Source organism: Bos indicus x Bos taurus, chromosome 9 (genome assembly GCF_003369695.1).
Source record: "Bos indicus x Bos taurus breed Angus x Brahman F1 hybrid chromosome 9, Bos_hybrid_MaternalHap_v2.0, whole genome shotgun sequence".
NCBI lineage: Eukaryota > Metazoa > Chordata > Mammalia > Artiodactyla > Bovidae > Bos > Bos indicus x Bos taurus.
In genome coordinates this window covers 97,948,423-97,971,857 of record NC_040084.1, presented here as the reverse complement: position 1 = coordinate 97,971,857, position 23,435 = coordinate 97,948,423, and the positions used below count along the sequence as shown (strand labels likewise).

General features: G+C 38.7%; 1 protein-coding gene across 3 annotated transcripts in view; it reads left to right on the top strand.

The window, feature by feature from the left end:
- The window catches only part of AGPAT4 (1-acylglycerol-3-phosphate O-acyltransferase 4), a 1,412,466-nt gene that overhangs the window by 557,829 nt on the left and 831,202 nt on the right, over positions 1 to 23,435 (top strand). For all 3 annotated transcript variants that reach the window (XM_027551994.1, XM_027551993.1, XM_027551996.1), the window contains one exon: positions 12,709 to 12,792. In XM_027551994.1, coding sequence (XP_027407795.1) covers positions 12,709 to 12,792 — 84 coding nt within the window. The remainder of the gene's footprint in view (positions 1 to 12,708; positions 12,793 to 23,435) is intronic.

Here is a 23,435-nt window from a genome sequence, read left to right as displayed (position 1 = left end):
TCATGACAAGCGTGTCCAATGCCTGGTTGGGCCGGGCCCATCCAAATTCACTGCCTCGAGCACCCTCAAGAAATGATTTTTTTTTTTATAATCTTTGTCCAGTTCTTATGAAGCCGCTTGCCCTGTTAAGACTCAGAAGCACACATCAATTCCATTTGTACAACATGTGTAGTTTTTGTGGCCTGGCCAAGACAGTCACCCCATACTGCTGCTCTTCATGGCCAGTTCATTCCACTGAAGCAACAGAAAACTGAACTAAACTGTGATCTGTTAATCATTTAAGCACGTCCTATATTATTTCTTCCTCTCCCTTTTTTGAAAAAAAAAAAAAAAGGTGGCTCATTGAGTTTAGCATCAGTAGGGGATTCAGAGTAGTATAGTAAACACCAAAATGTGTTGTTCATAAAACTGTATTTTATGATGGTGGTGGTATCTGGGCATTCACTAGAAATCTAATAAACTTCTTATCACATTTAATAAGCATGGTCCAGTCCCAGTCGTGATTATCAAGATATAAAGCCTGCTGAGATAACTAGGAAGCTTTACATGATAATAAATGTTGTTATTCAGATAGATTCACATGCCTTGAATTGAAATGAGAGCTTCCATCCCAACAGTCAGAAGCCTGAAACTGCTCTAATCTGAGCAGCAGCAAATTTCCCTCCATTGCAGTGGCAAGATTATTCTTAGTAAAGAGAACTTGAACAGATGAAGATAATCATATGGTTCTCCTAAATTAAATCTGTTAAGAGTGCATAAAAGTGAATCACTGTAAGCCTTTATTTGTCTCCATTGTTTCAATTCTATGAAATAGGACAAAAAAAAATCACAGCTGTTTAAATCCTGCTATCTCTGTGATGTGCCTGCAGCAGACCTGTCAACACTTGGTAGTATAATTGAGGGCATCTTGTGATTCAGAAATAGTTTGGTAACGGGAAATTGTGAAGGAATAACCATGCTGTTTAACATTTAGCGCATTTAGCACAATGGCACCCTACATGAAGGCCTCGCGATAAATAATGACAGTGATTGACTGTGTCAGACTCAGCAGGGCTCTAGTGCGGTGGACCAAGAGTTGTTTCACTTACAATGATGCAGATTGTTTGTAGAAATGTGATGTTTCTGTCTTGTAGTAATTTCCTTGGAGGGGAGAAGTATGTTACTGAGTATTAGGTGATGAAATGCTTGCTTTTTATGATATGAAACATGTTTTAGTAATGGAAGGAAATTCATTTTATACTAAATCATGCCCAATTATGTCTCATAAGCGATACAGATACCCCAGTTTTAGGGGAAAATCTTTAAGACCAGCTGAGATATTCTGTTTAAACAGCTGTCGAGTTAACTCGGCAGCATTGGGTAATCAATACAAGCATAGACACTTGCTCTGCTTAATTGCTGATCCCAGCAGCAGCTGCGTCATTATGTATCAACCATCTCTTCTCTTTGGGCGTGGCAGTATGTTTGGGGCAGTAATAAGGAGGTTACTGTGTGAGTCCACTGCTTTCTACTACTGCACTGTCGAAAAATGCTCACAGCTCCAGTTGTCCCCTCACTTACAGCTGAATGCCTGTTATAAAGGATTTTCAGAGTAATTAGCTCATTCTTTATCTTCTTTGACTGTGAGCTCTTATTACTCACAATTTAGAGATAGGAAATTAAGGCATAAAGATGTTTAAACTGTGTCTAAACTGATCACCCTAACTCTAGTCAAATTACATCTAGAACATAGACCTTCTGAATCTCTGCCCTTTTGGGGTGTTCTTTCCATGATCCCATTTTTATCCAATTAGAGTTATTAAGCAGTACCTGCTAATATTTATTGAATATTAATTGTTCAAGTATAAGTACTTGAATATTGAAGTGTTAGTACTGAGTATTCAAGTGTGTAAGTACTTTGATGTAGCAACTAACTCAGTTGGTAAAGAACCTGCCTGCAGTGCAGGAGCCCTGGCTTCGATCCCTGTGTCCGAATGGTCACCCGGAGAAGGAAATGGCAAAGCACTCCAGTGTCCTTGCTTGGAAAATCCCATGGACAGAGGAGCCTGGCAGGCTGTCGGCCATGAGGTTGCCAAGAGTCAGGCATGACTGAGCGACTAACACTTCACACTGTCATAAGTACTTGACCTCATATAGCCATCAACCCTATGCTGTAGGTCAGTTCAGTTCAGTCACTCATGCATGTCCAGCTCTTTGCGACTGGATATACTGGAGTATGCCAGGCATCCCTGTCCATCACCAACTCCCTGAGCTTGCTCAAACTCATGTCCATCGAGTCAGTGATGCCATCCAACCATCTCATCCTCCGTCATCCCCTTCTCCTCCTGCCTTCAATCTTTCCCAGCATCAGGGTCTTTTCCAGTGATTCAGTCCTTTGCATCAGGTGGCCAAAGTAGTAGAGCTGCAGCTTCAACGTCAGTCCTTCCAGTGAATATTCAGGATTGATTTCCTTTAGGATGGACTGGTTGGATCTCCTTGCAGTTCAAAGGACTCTCAAGAGTCTTCTCCAACACCATAATTCAAAAGCATCAATTCTTCGGTGCTAAGCTTTCCTTCTTTATAGTCCATCTCATACAGCCATACATGACTACTGGAAAAATCATAGCTTTGGCTAGATGGACCTTTGTTGGCAAAGTAATGTCTCTGCTTTTTAATATGCTGTCAAGGTTGGTCATAGCTTTTCTTCCAAGGAGCAAGCATCTTTTAATTTCATAGGTGCAGTCATCATCTGCAGTGATTTTGGAGCCCAAGAAAATAAAGTCTGTCACTGTTTCCATTGTTTCCCCATCTATTTGCCACGAAGTGACGGGACCAGATGCCATGATTGTTGTTTTTTGAATGTTGAGTTTTAAGCCACCTTTTTCACTCTCTCACGTTCATCATGATACAGGTACAGCTGTCATTTTTTTCACATAACATGTAAAAAACTCATGTTCTGATTATTTAACTTCCTTATTGTTACATGGTCTTCCTTGGTGGCTCAGACAGTATAGAATCTGACTGCAGTGCCGGAGCTCCTGCCGATCAGGAGCCATGGGTCCCATCCCTGGGTTGGGAAGATCTCCTGGAGAAAGGAATGGCAACCCACTCCAGTATTATTGTCTGAAGAATTCCATGACCAGAGGAGCCTGGTGGGCTCCATGAGGTTGTAGAGAGTCGGACATGGCTGAGTGACTAACACACACAGCTGTTGTTACATATCTGGTAATGACTGTTGGATTTGAAATCCAGTCGCTCTCACTCAAAAGTACAAAGACACTGTTTGTCATGTTGGTATCCCCATCTCTTTGAAATCAGTGCTTTGCATTTCATTACGTTTAAATGTATATTTTGAAAGTGAAAGTCGCTTAGTCATGTCCGACTCTTTGCAATCCCATGGACGATGCAGTCCATGGAATTGTCCAGGCCAGAATACTTGAGTGGGTAGTCATTCCCTTCTCCAGGGGATCTTCCCAACCCAGGGATCAAACCCAGGTCCCCTGCATTGCAGGTGGATTCCTTACCAGCTGAGTCACCAGGGAAGTCCTCAAAATAAACATTTTAGTGGAATCTTAATTTCAAGCATTGTAGATTAAGATGTTTAGGAGGCACCAAAGTAAATGATTATTCATGGATTGATTATTGATACCATCTCATTGAAAGTATACACAGATCCCACAACCAGTCTAGTGGTTGGTGACTAGTTCTAGTGACTGGTTCCATTTTCCCTGCTCAAAACCTTTTCTGTTGTGGAGTTTTGCTTTTCATTTCTGATTCGTATTTTTTTTTGTCAGGTCTCAGCCTAAACAATATTCCTTCTAACAGTGTAGGTCAGGGTTTCTTCCTATGTACCCTAAAAATTATATGTATTATTTCTCAAATCACTTTTGTCCCTTTAAATATAAAAGACTTGTTCAGTGTCTTATCTCCAGGCCAGCAGGATATCTGTCCCATTATTGTTATTGTTCAGTCGCTCAGTCATGTCCGACTCTTTGTGACCCCATGGACTAACATACGGAGTACATAATTTGTTGAATGAGCTAATAACGACTTCAGTGACTTAAAATTTGCATCACATGAATGTATTTTAAGAACGATGACTGGAGATGGTAGTGGTTTCAAATTCTAGAAGAGCTGCAAAGTGCCTTTCTGAGGTCAAAGAAATTATATTAAATAATTGGAAGCCATTGATAAGCCTACATGTGGGTGCAGATACCTTATGCTTATGCTTGTGACCCGATGAACACTGAGGCATTATCAGAGAGCATGCAGATTTAGTGGTACTGTGTGGATTTTGTCTGGCATTATTTCATTCTTTTGAATGGCTGAGTAATGTCCCATTGTATCTGTGTATCACCTCTTTTTTTATCCATTTCTCTGCCAATGGACATTTAGGTTGCTTCCATGTCTTGGCTATTGTAAACAGTGCTGCAATGAACATTGCGATGCATGTATCCCTTTGGACCGTGTTTCTCTTCGGACCTGAGCTCAGGAGTGGGATTGCAGAGTTATGTGTTAGCTCTATTTTTAGTTTTTTTAAGGAACCTCCGTATTGTGCTCCATATGGGCTGCACCAATTTACCTTCCTGCCAACAGTGTAAGAGGGCTCCTTTCTCTTCACTCCCTCTCCGGCATTTCCTATTTGCAGACGTTTTGATCATGGCCATTTTGGCTGTTGTGAGGTGATCACTCATTGTGGTTTTTTGCATTTCTCTTATAATCAGTGAGGTTGAACATCTTTTCATGTGCCTCGTGGGCATTTGTAGGTCTTCTTTGGGGAAATGTCTATTTAGGTCTTCTGCTTGTTTTTTGATTGGGTTGTTGTTCTGATGATATAAAGCTGCACAAGCTGTAAATTTTGGAGACTAATCCCTTGCTGGTCACATCATTTGTAAATATTTTCTCCCATTTTGTGGGCTGTCTTTTCATTTTGCTTATGCTCTCCTTTGCTGTGCAAAAGGTTTTGAGTTCAAACAAACAAAAAGGATATTTGTGTTTAATTAGGTCCCATTTGCTTATTTTTATTTCCGTTACTCTGGGATATGGATTGACAAAGATACTGCTGTAATTATGTCAGAGAGTGTTCTGCCTATGTTTTCCTGTAAGAGTTTTGTACTGTCTGGTCTCACATTTAGGGCTTTAAATCTATTTTGAGTTTATTTTTGTGTATGGTGTAAGAATGTTCTAATTTTATTTTTTTAGATGGAGCTGTTTAGTTTTCCCAGCACTTATCATTTCTTAAACTTTCTTGTTATGAAAGGTCTTTCTCCTCATCTATAAAACAGCTTTGGTAGGGACAGTCAAGGAGGCGACCTCTAGTGATCTCTCACTCGTAGTGTCAATGCTTTTGTGAAATCCCTTCCTCTTGAATGTGGGTGGTTCTGCTGATTTCCTTCTAACCAAGAGAAGATGGCGAAAGTGATGAGATACCTGCCACTCCCCCAGTCATGCTATTAATATGTAAGACTTCCATTAATTACATTACAGGAGACTGCATTTAGGGGGTCTATGCAGATATTCTCCTGCTAACATATGAAATAAACAGCTACATTTAGGAAGCCCACATGGCAAGGAACTGCAGGAGAGCTCCAACCAATAGGCATCAAGAGTTTGGGGGGCCCATCCTTTTTCTCCAAGTAGAATAGGCCTGCATTATTTGTTTTATACTTTGGATTCTATACACAATTCATTAGGAAAAAAAAAAAGTCTGCTTTAAAAGAAAACACAACTTTGAAAAACATAGATCTTTCAGTTTTTTATAGTATGAAAATGAGAATATAAAGAAGAGAAAAGTAAAGCCCGATTCAGTTAACATGTATCTGAATGTTCAGTGTGTTTACATACCGCATTTCGCTATTCACTTCAAAGCATGTAGATATAAGTAGGATGTGGTCCTTCACTTTAAGAATTCTGTAGCTTGGTGATGAATGTTAGCAAGCCATTCAGAGCCACAGAACTGGTCTTTGTTGATTGTCAGTGGCTTGGATTATCCTATGACAAAAGTTACAGATTATTGCCTCTAGAGTCTACACTGGGAAATTACTGAAGAAGTAAAGATACTTTTTGTTTTTTATTTAAAATAATTTAATTACATGCATTAATGCTCTTTAAACCATACTGGCGATGGTCCCTAATCATCCCACCCCTTCATCACGTTTGGGTGCTGAATGGTTAATACAGAAATGGCTAGCTTTTGTTGAGAACGCAGTGTGTGTCTGGCAGTGGCCTCAGCATTTTATATTTAATTCTTGTAACACCCCTATGAGGTAAGGTATGTTGTTTCTCCATTTGTCCTGGGCCAGCTGATCCCTGAATGGTCAGGAAATCCTCTAAGGTTGAAGAGCTACTGAGAGGCAGGGCGTCAGTAAGTCCTTATTGAATAAGGAGAGGTGAAAATTCAGTTCCTTGTTCTAAATTTTGGAACAATTTATAAAATGAACCGAATTTAAGGGTTCAGTTCTATGAGCTTTGACAGTAATACATACTCATGTAACTACTACTCCAATCAAAGTACAGAACATTTCCAAAAGAATTCCTCATGCCACCTTCTAGTCAATCCTTAGGATTATCCACCTTAAAAAAAAAAAGTTAGCCATTGTACTGGCTAAGATGTGAAACCATTGAAAATGTATTTTATTTTAGTTTGCATTTTCCTTATTTTTAATGATGTTGACTATGTTTTCATATGATTATTGACCATTTGTATGTCTTCTTTTGTAAGTCTTTTTCTTATTTTGAATTGGTATGCTTGTCTACATGCTTGTCATACATGAAAAAATTGGTGCTATTTTTTGAAGTTCTCTGTATAGCTTAGATATTATTTCATAGATGTATGCATTGCAAATATTTCCTCCAGTCTGTGAATTGCATATTCACAAGTGTCTTTTGGTGATCAGAAGTTGTTTTTATAATTTCCATTGAAGTTCAGTTCGTAATTTTTTTCATTGATGGTTAGAGCTTCCAGTGTCCTTGTAAAAATTCTATCTGTTTCAAGGTTGTAAAGATGTTTTCATTTGTTTTCTTCTAGAAACTGTACGGCGTGAAGAAGGGATTTAGATATTCATATTCAATTGGTCAAGCACCATTTAATGCAAAGCTTCTACTTCCCTCACAGAATTTCCTTGGCAGTTTCTCAGTTCATTTTTTCCTATTACACATTACTGAGAAATAGTTTGTGTAAAATTGACAGTCTCCATTTGAAGGGTATAATTTGAAGAGTACTGACAAGTATATAATCTCACAAAACCACCATCACGATGAAGCTGGAGAACATTTCCGTAACCTCTGTCTTGGTTTGCTAGATGTGCCATCATGAAGTACCACAGACTGTGTGGTTTATACAACAGAATTTCATTTACTCACAATTCTGATGACTAGGAGTCTGAAATTAAGTTGTCAGCAAGCCTGGTACCTACTAGGACCTCTTGCCTTGGCTTATAGATGGTTGTCTTCTGTGTGTTCATGGGATGTTTTCTCTCTTCTATGTCCCAGGCCCATTTGTTAGAGACACCTTTTAAGGACACCACTCACATTGAATTAGAGTCCACCATAATGACCTCATTTTACCTTAATTCCCTCTTTAAAGACCCTCTCGTCTAATGCAGCCACATTCTACAGAGGGTTAAGCCTTTAGCATATTCAATTTGAGAGGACACAACTCAGCCCCTAATACCCCCGAAAGATTCTTCATGCCCTCTTGCAGCCCATTCCACCAACCGCCCCCACCTCAAAGCTGCCACTCTTCTGTTTTCACCACTTTAGATTTGTTTGCATTTTATATAAGTGGAATCTAGTATATATTGTTTTTTTGAGTCATTTAATTTATTTCGTTCGCACTGGGTCTTCAGTTTTGCTCCAGTTTTTCTCTAGTCGCAACAAGCAGAGGCTACTCTTTGTTGTGGTGTGAGGGCTTCTCGTTGTGGTGGCTTCTCTCGTTAAGGAGCACAGGCTCTAGAGTGTATGAGCTCAGTGGTGTGGCTCCTGGGCCCGGTAGTTGCGACGTACTGGCTTAGTTGCTCTGCAGCATGTGGGAATCTTCCCAGATCAGGGATCGAATCCATGTTTCCTGCATTGAGAGGTGGATTCTTTATGAGTGATCCACCAGGCAAGCCCCATGCATATATTGTATTTCATATCGGGCTTCTTTCTTTCACATAATTTTGAGAATCCATGGTGCTGCATTTGTAAATAACATAATACTGTTGATTACTGAGTAGTATTTCAATGGCTGCATGTAGCACATTTTGTTTATCCATTCATATTTTGATAGATATCTGGGTGGTCTCCAGTTCGAGGCTACTAAGAATAAAGTTGTTTTGAGCATTGGTATATGATTCTCTTTGGGGACTCATGTTTTAATTTACCTGTTAATTATCTAGAAGTGGAATGGCCAAGGCTTGTTGTTAGTTGTATGTTTAACTTTTTAAAAATTCCTAATAAATTTCTAAACTAGCTGTGACATTTTATATCTGAGCAGCTATGTATGTGTATTCCATTTGTTTTACATCTGACCAGCATTTTGTATTAATATCCTTTTAAATTTTATTCATTGAATATGTGTGCCCAGCTAATTTACAACATTAGCCTTTCTGTATACTTAACAAAAGCTATAAGAAAAGGATTCTTCTCTCTTTTTCATAGCTGTATTCTTAGATTTTAAGAGCTGCTTAACGAAGAGTTGCTTGGTGGATATATATTGATTCAAAAGATCTTTTCCCATATTATTTTCCCTGCTTACTATTTAATGGTTGCATTATTAAGCCTCTAATATAATCATAACACCATGCTTAGCTTTATTAGAAGCAAAAGACCTTTATATCAAAGGGAGGAAAACACAGAATAAGATCTACTGTATGACAGGTGGAAATACATACTTTCAGTGAGCTCAGTCACTCAGTCGTTTCCAACTCTTTGTGACCCTGTGGGCTGCAGCACAACAGGCCTCCCTGTCCATCACCAACTCCCGGAGCTGACTCAAACTCATGTCCATTGAGTCGGTGATGCCATCCAACCATCTCATCTTCTGTCGTCCCCTTCTCCTCCTGCTTTCAATTTTTCCCAACATCAGGGTCTTTTCCAAGGAGTCAGTTCTTCGCATCAAGTGGCCAAAGTATTGGAGTTTCAGCTTCAGCATCAGTCCTTCCAATGAATATTCAGGACTGACTTCCTTTAGGATGGAGTGGTTTGATCTCCTTGTAGTCCAAGGGACTCTCCAGCGTGTTCTCCAACACCACAATTTGAAAGCATCAGTTCTTCGGCACTCAGCTTTCTTTATGGTCCAACTCTCACATCCATACATGACCACTGAAAAACCACAGCTTGAACCATATCGACCTTTGTTGGCAAGGTAATGTCTCTGCTTTTCATTATGCCGTCTAGGTTTGTCATAGCTTTTCTTCTAAGGAGCAAGTGTCTTTTAATTTCATGGCTGCAGTCGCCATCTTCAGTGATTTTGGAGCCCCCCAAAATAAAGTCTACCACTGTTGCCACTGTTTCCTTATCTATTTGCCATGAAGGAATGGGACCAGGGATGCCATGATCTTCGTTTTCTGAATGTTGAGCTTTAAGCCAACTTTTTCACTCTCCCCTTTCACCTTCATCAAGAGGCTCTTTAGTTCCTCTTGACTTTCTGCCATAAGGGTGATGTCATCTGTGTACCTGAGGTTATTGATATTTCTTCCAGCAATCTTGATTCCAGCTTGTGCTTCATCCAGCCCAGCATTTTGTATGATGTATTCTGCATATAAGTTAAATAAGTAGGGTGACAATAAACAGCCTTGATGTACTCCTTTCCCAATTCTCAACAAGTATGATTTTCAAAATAATTTTAGTCCCTAAAGTTTAATTATATGACTTAGATATTTATGGAAACATTCAAGAGGATATTTTAAATACATTCAGTGATAATTGGTAAAATTGTAGTAAAAATGCTTAAATTACCTTTTCCAAGTCTGTAAATGCAAAGACTGTCTGGAAACATTTTTTAAAACATAATGTGCAATTTTTTAAAGCAGCATTGTTTATGCCTACTTATGAAGAACAGATTAAAGAATTTACTTAGATAATCTGGGGTGGGGGGTGTAAAACTCTTTAACTGTCTGAATCTTGTCAGAGTGATATTCAGGTAAGAATTTGCCACTTAAGTACTTCAGTTCCCCACTTGATTGGACATGACAAGACAGAGCCAAAATGACTTGTGGGTTTGTTGTAAAATTCTTAAGAATAAATACTATTTGAAGACTCATATTTTATAGATTTTTGGCAGTTTTTTCAAGCAGTTTTTTCTGATTTTTTGCATCATATGCATCTGTTTAAATAATATTCTGCTTCATGATTTTCAGTCGGTTGTAAGATTACTCAACACAAATCCCCAGATGTTATAATTGTCTGTCTACTCTCTTACTGATTCAAACAACTTGGATCACTAAATTCTATCAATGTGTTCTCAGATTTGACAGATCAATGGTGCTAAGGTTTTAATTGAAGTAATTTCTCACTTGAGACCCAGAATGCAACTACTTCAACAAATTAATGAGATTATATGCTGGCCAAAATGATGCTACAATGTTTTTTGAATGCTTTTCATTATGAACTTGGAACATTTTATATACTATCAAGGATTGGCAAACTTTTTCTATTAAGGGCCAGATAGTAAATATGAAGGCTTTTTGAACCACTTCCTCTGTGTTTCAACAGCTCAATTCTGAGCTTGCTGTGCAGAAGCCGCATAGATAATACACAAATGAGCTACAGCCGTGTGCAATACATTTCATTTTGGACTTGGAAATTTGAATATCATTTACTTTTTGTGCACCACAGAATACTCTTCTTTTTATGCTTTTAACCACTGAAAAATGTAATACCATTCTTAGGTCATGGGCTGTACAAAAACAAACCCTAGCCTGGATTTCGTCAACAAGGCCATTGTTAATGAGTCCTGATATAGATGCTTATGTAAGTTGTGTATTTTTCTTGGTTGTAATTAGTATTGGACCAAAAAGGAGAACAATTTCTGAAAAACAGGCACACAATTCTTTATTAAGACGTGTATTTCACACTGTTCTGTCTGACATGGGTTTTCTGATATCTTTCTCCAGTGCTCTACCTTTGAGAGATGAAATAGATTTTCTTTTCATTCTTTCCTTGACACATTCTGATTCATAGCTCCCTCGTGCTGCCATGTGACTTGCAGTCTTTTTACACCTTGCGGTCTGGACACCTTTCTCTCTCCTGTGTGAAGACTATTAATTATAAATCTTTAGCCATGCAACTACTGCATAGTATACAATGATTAAACAATTTATGTTTTCTAAAACTAGAAATGAGAAAAGTTAAATCTGCTTTATAATGTCAGAAAGTAACTGGAACATGTGTTTCTGTGTCCAGGGTGGCTACAGCAATAGCGTTCAATACTTATCATTGGAGTAGCATGGACGAACTAGCACATGTATTTCATTATGTCTAATTCTCTTATCCAACTGATTTCTTTTCGGTTTAATTACTTGTATTATTTTGTTAATGTTTGAGATCAAAAAGAAAATTTTGAAGGAGCTTTCTCTAATTTCCTGGTATAACATAAGGATTTGTCAGATAAAATGGTACTTATGTAACAAAATTGCTACATAAATATTTTCATTGCTTTCTGAAACCTGAAAAAAACAACACACGAAAAGTGCATATTTGTCATATACACAGAAAGTTTCATTGCATTCCGTGTTTCTAAGCCAAGGATCTGACAGTTCCAGCAGGAAGATTTAGGATCTTATGCTTCTTGAAAGGAAACTTTCTCCCTGTTAGCTGTTCCAGGTCTCCGTTGCCTTTCTCCCCACCTCTGTTTCCTCTTTGGGTTCCCTGTGGCCCTGCGCGCAGAGGTCGCTCTGTTGTAGCGGATGGCAGATTTCCAGAAAAGTTTGAAACTCTCTTCTCACCCAGACTTCTGCCTTTTGTCTTCCTTGGTTTTGGATTCACATCGTGCTATTATTAACTGTAATTCTCACGGGGCCTCAGAAAGGAGAAGGGGATAACGGAGTCTGCTCAGCCTGCCAACTGCAGCCGGGGCTCTTGCCGGCTTGCTGACCCTGCTCCAATGTGCCTGTTTGCCTGCTGAGTGGCTTCAGTCGTGTCCAACTCTGTGCTACCCCGTCGACTGTAGCCCACCAGGCTCCTCTGTCCATGAGACTCCCCAGGCAAGAATACTGGAGGGGGTTGCCATGCCCTCCTCCAGGGGATCTTCCAGACCCAGGGATGGAACCCACCTCTTTTAACCTTTCCTGCATTGGTTGGCAGGCAGGTTCTTTACCTCTAACCACCTGTGAAGCCCCCTTATTCCACTGCTGCCCCCCAAAGACTCCTTTTGGGTGCAACTTGCAAGTGTATTTTCATTTAAAATTTAGCAACTGAAACTGAAATGAACTTAAATGTATTTAATTACGTTTGTAAACAATCAAATGTAACTGTGAGGGGAAAGGACTCCATGTATATGTGATACACATTTGGAGCAATATGCCAAATATTACCTTAGTGCGTTGTTGAAAATAGTTTTGACCTAGCAGATCCCCTTGCAGGTCCCCGAGAACCCCCCAGGTCTATGTACTGTACTTTTGATGATCACTGGACTAGATTTTACTTTCATTATCATTTTATAACATAAACAGTACAATGTGTTAGTGAGTACATTTATTTTATAATTTGTGCACCAAGAATGCCCTGTTTTGTTTATTTTTTTCCCAGGGTCCTTCTTGCTGGGAAGATGTCTTAATCCCAAACCGAATGAGTGGTGAATGTCAGTCTCCAAACTGCCCTGGGACCAGAGCGGTAAGTACGGGTCCAATCTGTTCTTTCATTATGACATCTCCAGCGTTTACTGGGAAATGAGATTACAGACAAAATGCTCATTGAGTATTTTCCATCCATTTTTTATATTTACAAAAAAGGTTATCAGATTCAGAAGAGTTCATAATATTTACCAAGAATTCTGACTGTATCATTGCCTTCCGGTGTCATTTTCCAGGAGACTTAGCCATTTGGAGTGACTGTGTTGAAACAGGACAATTTAAATTCCTCATAAGATGATATTCATGGACTATAAAGAAGATTCCATTCAGAGTTTGGCAAAAGAAAATAACAAAGCTATACATTCATGCTTTTCCTAATGCTGTGATATTTTACCTTTTCATTCCCTGTCATTCAGAATCACTCTTTCTACCTTTCTTAGTGCTTTTTGGACACAGTGGGCTTTTAGAAAATCTAGAATGGATGGCCAACTGTAAATGCAATCACCATCTTCTGTTCGCTGTAATCCCATTTTCTTTGCAAACATATGGCATATCTCTCATATCGAGAAGGTATTTCTGCAATGAGACCCTAAGTACTGAAGTTATTTTAAAAATAATGTTATTATTATGGTCATGTTTGTAATTTGGATATTGTTACAATTTTTACTTTGGAAAATCCTTGGGTCCATCATTATCTGATTGTATATATTTTCCAATCTGTAAATACTGTTATGGCACCGACAGAAATGTCAGTGTTAGTTCACAGACTGTCAGAGCCAGCCGACAGCTAAGGTCTTCTCTGGTAGAGTGTTTGAGCTTGATCATCAGACATGTCTTCTCTCTCCAATCTGCTGGAGGATTGCAAGGCTATGGAGATAGCAGTGAGCAGCAGTAAAAATCATTCTCCATCAGTTGGGACTGGGGACACTGAACAGCTTTGTATTAATGCAAATCCTGTGCAAAATAGTGACTTGTGTGTCACTGACAGCTATCAAGGCATAATGCAGTCTTGCAAGTTTGCTATTGGGATGAAATCAAAGTACATATATTTTTATTTGGAATAATTAAGTATAATTACATATGTATGTATGTATGTGAGTGTAATATGTATATCTACATAACATGCAGATATAATTACATTTAATAATAATGTAAATCCCTTGGTGCATATAACATTATGATCCCCATAGCATCTTTACAGCAATGTGAAGTCCTTTGAAAGTCTACTTCAATCATTGACAGTCTGACTGCCTCCGTGTAGCTTCATATTAATTGGAAGGATTCAGCTTAGCAGAATAGACAGTCTTGTGTCTTTAAAGATTCAGCTTCAGATCAGTCAAAGGCAGATAGAGTAGGGTTGATAGTCTTGCTTTTTCTTACTTGTTGAATTTTCAACTTAGTTATGTATCAATACATAATGCTTAGTATAAATTAATTTATATTGAGGTTTTATTTCCGACAGCATGGTGAGCTGATACCCTAAAAAAGTCCTTGCAGTACACACTATATAAAAATACTGAATTGAAGTACAAATACATATCTTTTAAAGAATGACTGTGCTGATGACATAGTGAAGAAAAGTTTATAGGCCAAAAGTGTAAAGTATATATTTCTGGCTGTTCTCCAGAAGGAAAATCCTTTGAGCTAAAGTCACTCACCAGTAGGGGTTAGGGCTTCAGACCGAGAAAACACTGGTGAGTTTAGGGCCTCATCGGGGTAGAAAATGAAACCATAGAATTATATTAAAGAACCTCCTGTAAAACATGATCTCCTGGGATCAATTGGAGAGAGGAATGTTCTAAGGACAGTTGCCTATTTTATTTTCACTCTAGATAAAGATGTTAAATTAAAAATTATAGTAATTGACAGCAAATTAGCTAAATGGGTTAAACAGTAAGTGAATATATGAAAGAGAAATTATAACTTAGATCTGAAATTTGACCTAAAGAATATACTTAAAATAATAAAAGAGAAGTTAAACAACATGGAGGATAAAATTAGATTTCCGAAGAAAATAATAGAACAGTGGAAAGGTAATATTTTAAAAGGTAATGAGGTACTTACCCGGCAGTGATTAGGACTCCGTGCTTCCACTGCAAGGATACAGGTTTGATCTGTGGTCAGAGGACTAAGATCCGGCATGCCACGTGATGCTACCAAAAACAATAATAAATATAACAAAGCAGGACTTTCCACAATTTTTAAGACCCAAGAATCCCAAGGGGTAAGAATAAAATGAAAGTCACACCTAAATCGATCAGTGAAACTGTGGAACATAGAGGTCAGAGAGAAAATTTGAAAAGCAGCAGAGTGAAGACCGGTTGCTACACAGGAGAAAGAATCGATAGTTATTTAACCAGTCGCAACATCAGAAGGCAGGTGAAATGGGAACAGAATCTTCAAACCTGAATGAAAATAAATGCTAAACTAAAATTGTATTTAAGAAAAATCTTCTAAAAAGTTAAGAACAACAACCAAAAAGGCATTTTCAGGTAAATAGGAACTCAGGGAACCAACTTCCATCTAAAACTTTTAAGTAATTTCTAAGTTAAATTATTTCAGGAAGAAAGATAATGATCCCAGAAGAAAAGCCTGAAATATGAGAAGGAATGGTTGGAAAAAAATGGAAAAAAAAACTAAACAAAATATAACAATCAGTATGATAACATTTAATGATTGGAAATATCCGTAAAGATAATATAAAGTTTCTGGGCAATATTGCATGTAAGCATGGAGCATAAAATTAAAGCAATGTGAAAAGTTTAATTCCTTCTTCTTTGTCCTTATATTAAAACCATGTTTCTGGATTGCACTTTTACTGTGAAGCTAAATATAAACCATGTCTCTTCTATTTTCTAAAGCTTTGAATGTAGTGTTTGTTTCTTAAGAAGGTGAGAGGATAGGCATTTTAAGTAGTTTATTATTTTTACATTTATGGAGTATTTTAAATTTTTGACACAGTTTTATATAAAGTATATGTTATATTATCATAAAACCTTCAATTTCTAACACTTGAATAAAATATCCATTTACTTAAAATTCAAAAGAGTAGGTTCTGTAATGTATTCTTAATTAATATTTATGCACTTAAAGATTAGCTCAGTCATTTTACATAGCAGTAACTTTCACCTTAGTTTATAAGACTACAGATAGAAACTGACCTTACCTACGCTTTAGGCAGAGAAATCTGAAATGAAGTCAGTTCTACACTTGTCACTGCTGTCTCAGAAAGAAGCATCACAGTAGTTCTGAAAGACATCTTACCTTTTTATAAAAAGAATTCTAGCCAGCTCAAAGGGTGTGCACCTGAGAATAAGTGGAACAAAAATCAATTAGCATTTTTTCCATTAGTGAAATTAATTCAACTTTGGATATGATATGGATTTTTTTATGTGCCTGGGGGAATACATATCTTTTCTTACTTGCACAGATGTAGACTAAAGCATACCTAGAGCCTTACTCTCTAGACATTATCCCTGAGTTCCAAATCACAACTTTAAAAGTGAGCATCCCCTGTTTGTCAAACACGCCCCTGTGAAGGTGTCTGGCTTAGCAGTGCTTTTGTGGTAATGAAGGGTTTCTTAGCCAACTGTGAGATTGTTGCCTTTTCCCTCACACCTGACAATTGAACAGTGGGGTTCAGGATCAGGAATAATTGCAGGGGGAAAAAAATGAAAAAAAAATTTCAGTTATATCTTGTCTTAGTCTGTGGAGACTGCTATACCAAAGTGAAAGTCGCTCAGTCGTGTTCAACTCTTTGCAACCTCATGGACTATACAGTCCTTGGAATTCTCCAGGCCAGATTACTGGAGTGGGTAGCTGTTCCCTTCTCCAGGGGATCTTTCTAACCCAGGGATCAAACCCAGGTCTCCCTCATTGCAGGCGAATTCTTTACCAGCTGAGCCACAAGGGAAGCACAAGAATATTGGAGTGGGTAACCTATCCCTTCTCCGCTGATCTTCCCAACCCAGGAATCAAACCGGGGTCTCCTGCATTGCAGGCGGATTCTTTACTAACTAAGCTATCAAGGAAGTCCCAAGGTATCATAAATTGAGTGACTTATGAACAACAGGTACTTACTTCTGGCAGTTGTGGAGGATGGAAGTCTAAGATTAAGGCACCAGCAGATTCAGTGACTGGGGAGAGCCCACTTCCTGATTCTTAGGTGGCATTAGCTCACCAGTTCTTCCTGTGGTGGCCAGGGCAAAGAGCTCTGCGGTGTCTTTTAATAAAGGCACAAATCCTATTCCTGAGGGTCCTGCTCTCGTGACCATATCACATTCTAAAGGCCGCTGCTCCACATACCATCACAGTGAGGATTATGCTTCAACATATGAATTTGAGGAAAAGACAAACATTCAGATCATAGCAAAGTAATAAATAAAGTAATAAATAACCAAGGTCATTATGTTTATGCCTATTAAGGGGTGTTGATTCTACCACTTAACAGCCTATAGCGTGCATCATATTTTATATCTTTGAAAAGTAATATTTGCTTAAATTCTTTTTTAGATTGATTTTGACCAGAGTTAAGCTCTTTTACATAGAATTTTCTTTCTTATCAGAAACAGTTGAGAAGAATCTCTTAAATAGCCCAAAGACTTATTTCAAGTGAAACTTGGTACTAAAAACTATCCTCTGAATTATAATAAATGATGTAATTATTAAACTCAGTGTAGCAAATGGAGAGTTTTCATTTTACTCAATACGTAATTTATTTCTTTCATTTCTCCCTGTTAGGCTCAGTATATGTCAACTGGAACATTTGTTTGAATATGTTAATATTCATAGTCTCCATCTTTGGTTTCATCTTCTGGGAAGATGTTGACCAGGAAACAACGAATATTAAATAAGTGTAACCAAATATTGAACAATTTTTACTTATAAATCATTTGCATATTTTATGTCCCCAAAGTTTCTTACTGATGTTTCAGTTTAAATCAGGTTACTGTGCTTGAAGAGCTGTTTTTCTTTTGGTTTCCTTTTATATCATTTTAGGCTTAACCAGGATCTCATAGAATGAGTCTTAGGGTTTCTCGGGATGGTTTGCTGGTGCAGTTCATATGTTCTTATTTTTTCCAATATCTAATAATAATGGAAGATTGGCTTTGTTTTGTTTTTAAGAAAAAATCTGAGGTTGACCAAATCTGAGGTTCCCTGAGACAGCCACAAAGGAAAGCCTTCATGTGCACAGTCTAAGAGCCGCTGGCTGCATATCCTTGTGTTGCCCAATCTTACCTGCATTACGCAGTAACCCACACATCACAAGCATCTCCAAATGTGTATTTACACAATCCCAGCCCTTGTGGTCCAGGGGCCTCATCAAACCTCAAGGGCCAGCTGGGTAGAGGGGGAGAATGGGGACAGAAGGCAAAGAGGAAGGCCACACCAACGCATCCCATTCTGCCCTCATCCCTGGCGGGAGAGAGATGCTCGCCCTGTCCTTACACTGCTCTCTACTTATATTTTCGCAATTCTAAGTAAAGTAGAATTGCAGTCAAACTCAGATTATGATTGAATGGTATCTCAGCGTGACAAAATGTTCTTTTTTGTCTGACATGCAATTTGGGTGACAAACTAGAAAGTTCTTACAGCATTTTTCAGAAACCTATCAAGTATTCAGACTCAAGGACAGTTTATTTCTAAATCAAGTTTTGAGTAGTGGAAAACTTGTGGGGGAAAATAGTGTGATTTTTTTTTCTTTTAAAAAATAAGGTAAAATTTAAAGATACATATTTTTTTTGCTGCTGAGTCGCTCAGTCGTGTCTCACTCTTTGTCACCCTGTGGACTGTGTGGCCCCCCCAGGCTCCTCTGTCTGTGGGATTTTTCAGGCAAGAATACTGGAGTGGGTTGCCATTTCCTTCTCCCAGGGATCTTCCCAACCTAGGGATTGAACCCGCGTCTCCTGTGTCTCCTGCACTGCAGGCAGATTCTTGACCCACTGAGCCGTAGGGGAAGCATGTATCTATATCTTATCTGTATCTATATATCTATCTATATGTATACTATTGTAGAATCAGCTGAAATTTTGTGAATTAAAACAAAACCTTTTAAATTTTATTTATAAATAAGTCCACTGTGTAAAAAAATGTCTTTTTTTTTTAGGGAACTGAAGAAATTGAGGTCATTTTTAAGAACTCATAGGTATTTGTGGCTCTGAAGTCTAGACTCAATTCCATTCAGTTTTCCTTTTTCTGTGAAATAACCCTGTTTTTATTTGAGTGCTTTTACAACTTAGTGGAAAATTAGATCAACAGTCACCTTCTCCATAGTATTGCTAAAGACTCTTGTACACCCTTGCAACACTTAATCACCAAGGAAAGGAAATCAGTGTGTGTGTACACAGCAGAGTACTGACACACGCAAGATCACCAATGTCCACACCGTAGTCCCACAAACATACCCTTGTTAATTTATGCTGCCATTTTTTCAAGCAAACGTGCAGTTTCTTTAATGTACATTTTAAGTATTGAAAATAATTCTTGCTTCCTCACTTCCAGGAAAACCCTAATCTGTGTGAAGTGTAAGTTGCTTTTTCACTTGATGTGCTATAATTCATATCTTACTTCATATACAGAAGAAAATCATGAATATTACCACAATGCTGTTGAGATATGAGCAATTTTAAGCATTTTTATCATCCCCAAAGGCTTCATAAGTTACTTCTTAATTTTTCATCTCTCCATGGAATGATTTCAAACCTAGATGTGTCAGTGAGAGGCTCTGTTGAAGGTTATGTTGTGGTTTTAGACAAGGGCCCCAGAACACAAAGATATGACAGAGGAATTTATCATGATTAACCAAAAAAGCACTTCAAGACTGCTGGGTTTTAGATTAGGAGAGAGGGTATATCGATTTACCTGAGAAGATAGCAAGAGGTGTGATAAGATAATTTCAATAGATTTATAAATGAAATTCTGAGAACTGGAGCAAAGAAAGATTAAATACCCCTGTAAACATCACCAAATTTTTCAGTTGGGATGGTAGATTAGACCTAAATGGAAATACCAGGAATTGGGGACTGGAGGTCAGACTGTGATAGCCTCTGAGCAGACACACAGGAGGCTAATGGAGTGAGAAGCATAGAAGGAAGATGTAGGAGTAATGGGCCAAGAGAATGAGGCCTGCTTCTCCACCAGGAAATAGCCTTCTTGATCCTTCAAGCAGGTGATTGATGTGTCTTGGAGACCCACACTTCATCATGCCTTGATGGCAGTCATTAAGAAACCATCATCCCTCTTATTCAGGTCAAGCTAGCTCTCAGAAAGTTATCAGAGGCCATGATAAAATTTAGTTTGTAAGATATATGCTGCAAAGCACACACTTAAACCAGTTTACCAAACTTGAGATGTTGTACAGAAAATATAATTATATAAATAGAAAATAGCAGTGGAGAATAAAATCAAAACTGAGAAGAATTTCATGCACTATTGACTCACATGTGGGAAAACATTTAGTTCCACTAATATTTAGAAAACAGACATAGTTTGGGATCCTCATGTCTGAATTTCCTAAAGTAGGTAATTATCAGTACTCAGTACTCAGTATACAGAGTATACAGTCCTCAGTACTCAGAATTCTGGAAAATAAACTCAGTGCTGCTCATCATATGTGAGTGTTTCTGTGAGATGTAGAGAAAACTTTTATGTGTAAAGATGGAAAAGCAAATTATAATTTAAAGTGTGTGTTTTTCCATTGAGAGAAATATAGTTGTTTTCATACCAAGTATATTTTGGTTATGTTATTCACTGCACAGAAAGCAAAGACTGACCTTCAAGCACTGGAAATCTGGTTGGGAAGATAAGACTTTACAGAAATGACTTCAATTCGGATTGAGCAGCGCAGGGAAAATGTGCACTGACCTTGTCTTCTATGCCCGCACTAGGGACAGAAAAGAGAATATTTCATTCACTGCTCTCATAGTTTGGGGAAGACGTGAGTCAGGGTGGGCTCCGCCAGTGATGGTTTCTATCCTGAACTACGTCTTGATGAAGATGGATATGAAGGAGAGCAGAAGACTTCACCGTGTGAGAAAGAAGAAACAAGACAAACCGGTGTCTCCCAGAGGCCAGCAGACCGGCACACAGCGTGTTTTTGCGGGGGCTCAGAGACGGCAATTCCCTCAGCAGAGGTGAACAGAGAAGCCTCTGGAGCAGTGGGCTGAGGCAGGGACAGTGGAAATTCCGCAGGTAGTGATGTCGCCAAGTTAGGAGCATTTTACGAGGCAGAGGAAATGACAGGAGTTGTCGTTATTGTTGTAGCATTGAGTCGTTTCCCACTCTTTGCGGCCGTATGAACTGTGGCCCACCAGGCTCCTCTGTCTGTGGGATTCCCCAGGCAAAAATACTGGAGCAGGTAGCCATTTCATTCTCCAGGGGATCTTCCTAACCCAGAGATCAAATCCAGACCTCTTGTATTGGCAGGCGGTTTCTACCACTGAGCCCCCAGGGAAGCCCTAATGACTTAGAAAACTAATGGTCATTGATCCCTTATTAGCTGCCTGATCTCTGGCAAGCCGGAGACTCAGCACTCCTGTGGGTGCAAAAATCAACGTCCTCTGCATCCACGGAGGTCCTCTCCGTCCTGACGAGCTTGGACTTGTCACCAGGGAGGATGAAAGCAAAGCCCAGGCTTTACAAAGACACGAACCGGGATGGCTGCCTAGAGTCTGTGGGTTAGGGCACCCCTGATGGGAGGCCAGCGCTGGAACCTGCAGGCTGAGTCAGAGTTCCTGGTGGAGAAGCCGGAGGATAGCTTCCGGCAGAAAAGACCCTCTTGCATGAGCCCTGCTGTGAGAGAACGCTCTCCTAGAAAGTATCTGGAATTCTAGACATGACAGAAAGAGGAGGCAGCGCACTTCCTCCCTTTCCCGTGTTTGTTATTTTTGTTTGCGAGATTTTACATGGAGGATTATGACTGGTTATAGAAGGAATCTCACCACACGAAACTTTGGATATTTTGAAGGCTGAAAGAGAAGTTGAGCTGGCTGGCATGCGAGATATGATAAAGAACAAAGAGGGAAAAAGAAAATCGAAGTATACAAAAATTAAAGATTATTTTTACACACTACTGTCCTTAAATCCCTGGTAAATGTGTGAATCAAGGTAAATGAGAATCGGCATTTTGCCTTCCTTAAAGCTAGAAACGACATACAGATGAGATTTTAGTTTAGAGCCGATTAGAAGCGGCACAGTTTTCTTGTATTTATTGGGTCATTAAGAACAGCCATATGGTTTCCTTGTCTCTTCCGTTCACGTTTCTCCAGTGTGTTCCTCAGTGGGGGTCTGTTTAGTGGTTGATTGAAATTCTGTTTTTCTTGGTTAAGTCTCTGTTATCTGTAATCACCAGGAGTGAATGACCCAGCATAAAGGGTTTCCTCTCCACTCCTTTATTGCCACCCTTACTGGAAAACTGGGACCGTTTTCCTTTGCCACTAACTTTTGAAAATATCAGAGGGTCGCAAAGAGTCGGACACAACTGAGCGACTGAACTGAACTCAGCTGAAAATGGGTTCCTACGTGAAGTGAAATTTGAGACTGTCTGAGAGTCATCCCTTCTTCAGGATGACCCAGTTGACTGGCATTGTTTGCTGAGCAGTTGAGAAGCAAGTTAGCGTGTCTGTTTGTGACTCCTGTTTCTAAGTGTGTGTTTGTTAACGTCTGTGTTCTTTCCACTTCTCCATTTGTAGAGCACGTCCTGTGCCTCACTTCGGAAATTATACTGTTTGCGGAGATTCAGGACTCAGTAAAGCTTCCTGAGTTTAAGAAGTAAACAATAGTCTATTGGATCATGTGACTGTTTATATCTGTAGATTTTCGTACCTTATTCAGAAATTCAGTATTTTCCTGGACCCTAGCACTGTCGTTTTCCCTCACAGTTATCTCGTTTATTAGTTTTATACCTGCCTTATAAAAACAAGCCATTTCAAAGAACCATTTCTCCATGTGCTTCTAACATTCCATTAAAACTTACACTGATGTTCACAATTATGTCATTAAATGGCTTTATGTTAAGCAGTTAAAATTCATATCACTTAGTACAATGTGCAATATATAGAGAACATTCAGAGAATCAATTCTAATTTAGTATTTAACAGTGAGTACTAATAATTATTATAATGCATGCATTTCAATTTGGACATTTTCTTGATTGAATAATGAAATGCTTTAAATAAGTTCATTGCCTAAGGACTGCAGTTCTGTCATGTACTTTGGCGATAAGATGTTTATCTCATGTGGATAAAGCAGATAAAATTGGAGACAACTCTACACTGCCCAGCTATGTGGTTACAGCATATGGCTGCATAAGAATAAAACCACAACAATAGAAACAAAAAAAGTACATTTTATTGGAGTTGAGCTAAAGAAGCTCTTTGGAGATGGCTTGTGTTTACTCTTATGAAATGAGCAGAGTCAACTGAACTGTGATAAAGAAGTGATAAAACTGTGATAAAAAAAAAATAATGGAGAGATTTCCCATATCAGAGGATTAGTCAGGATGCTACAAAGTCATGATTACTACAAACTAGGAATTATAATCCACTAATTCCGATTATGATGCACTGTTTAAAGCATTTGTTGTTGTTCAGTCACTCGGTCCTGTCGGACTCTTTGCAACCCCATCGACTGCAACACGTCAGGCTTCCCTTTCCTTCTTCATCTCCCAGAGTTTGCTCAAACTCA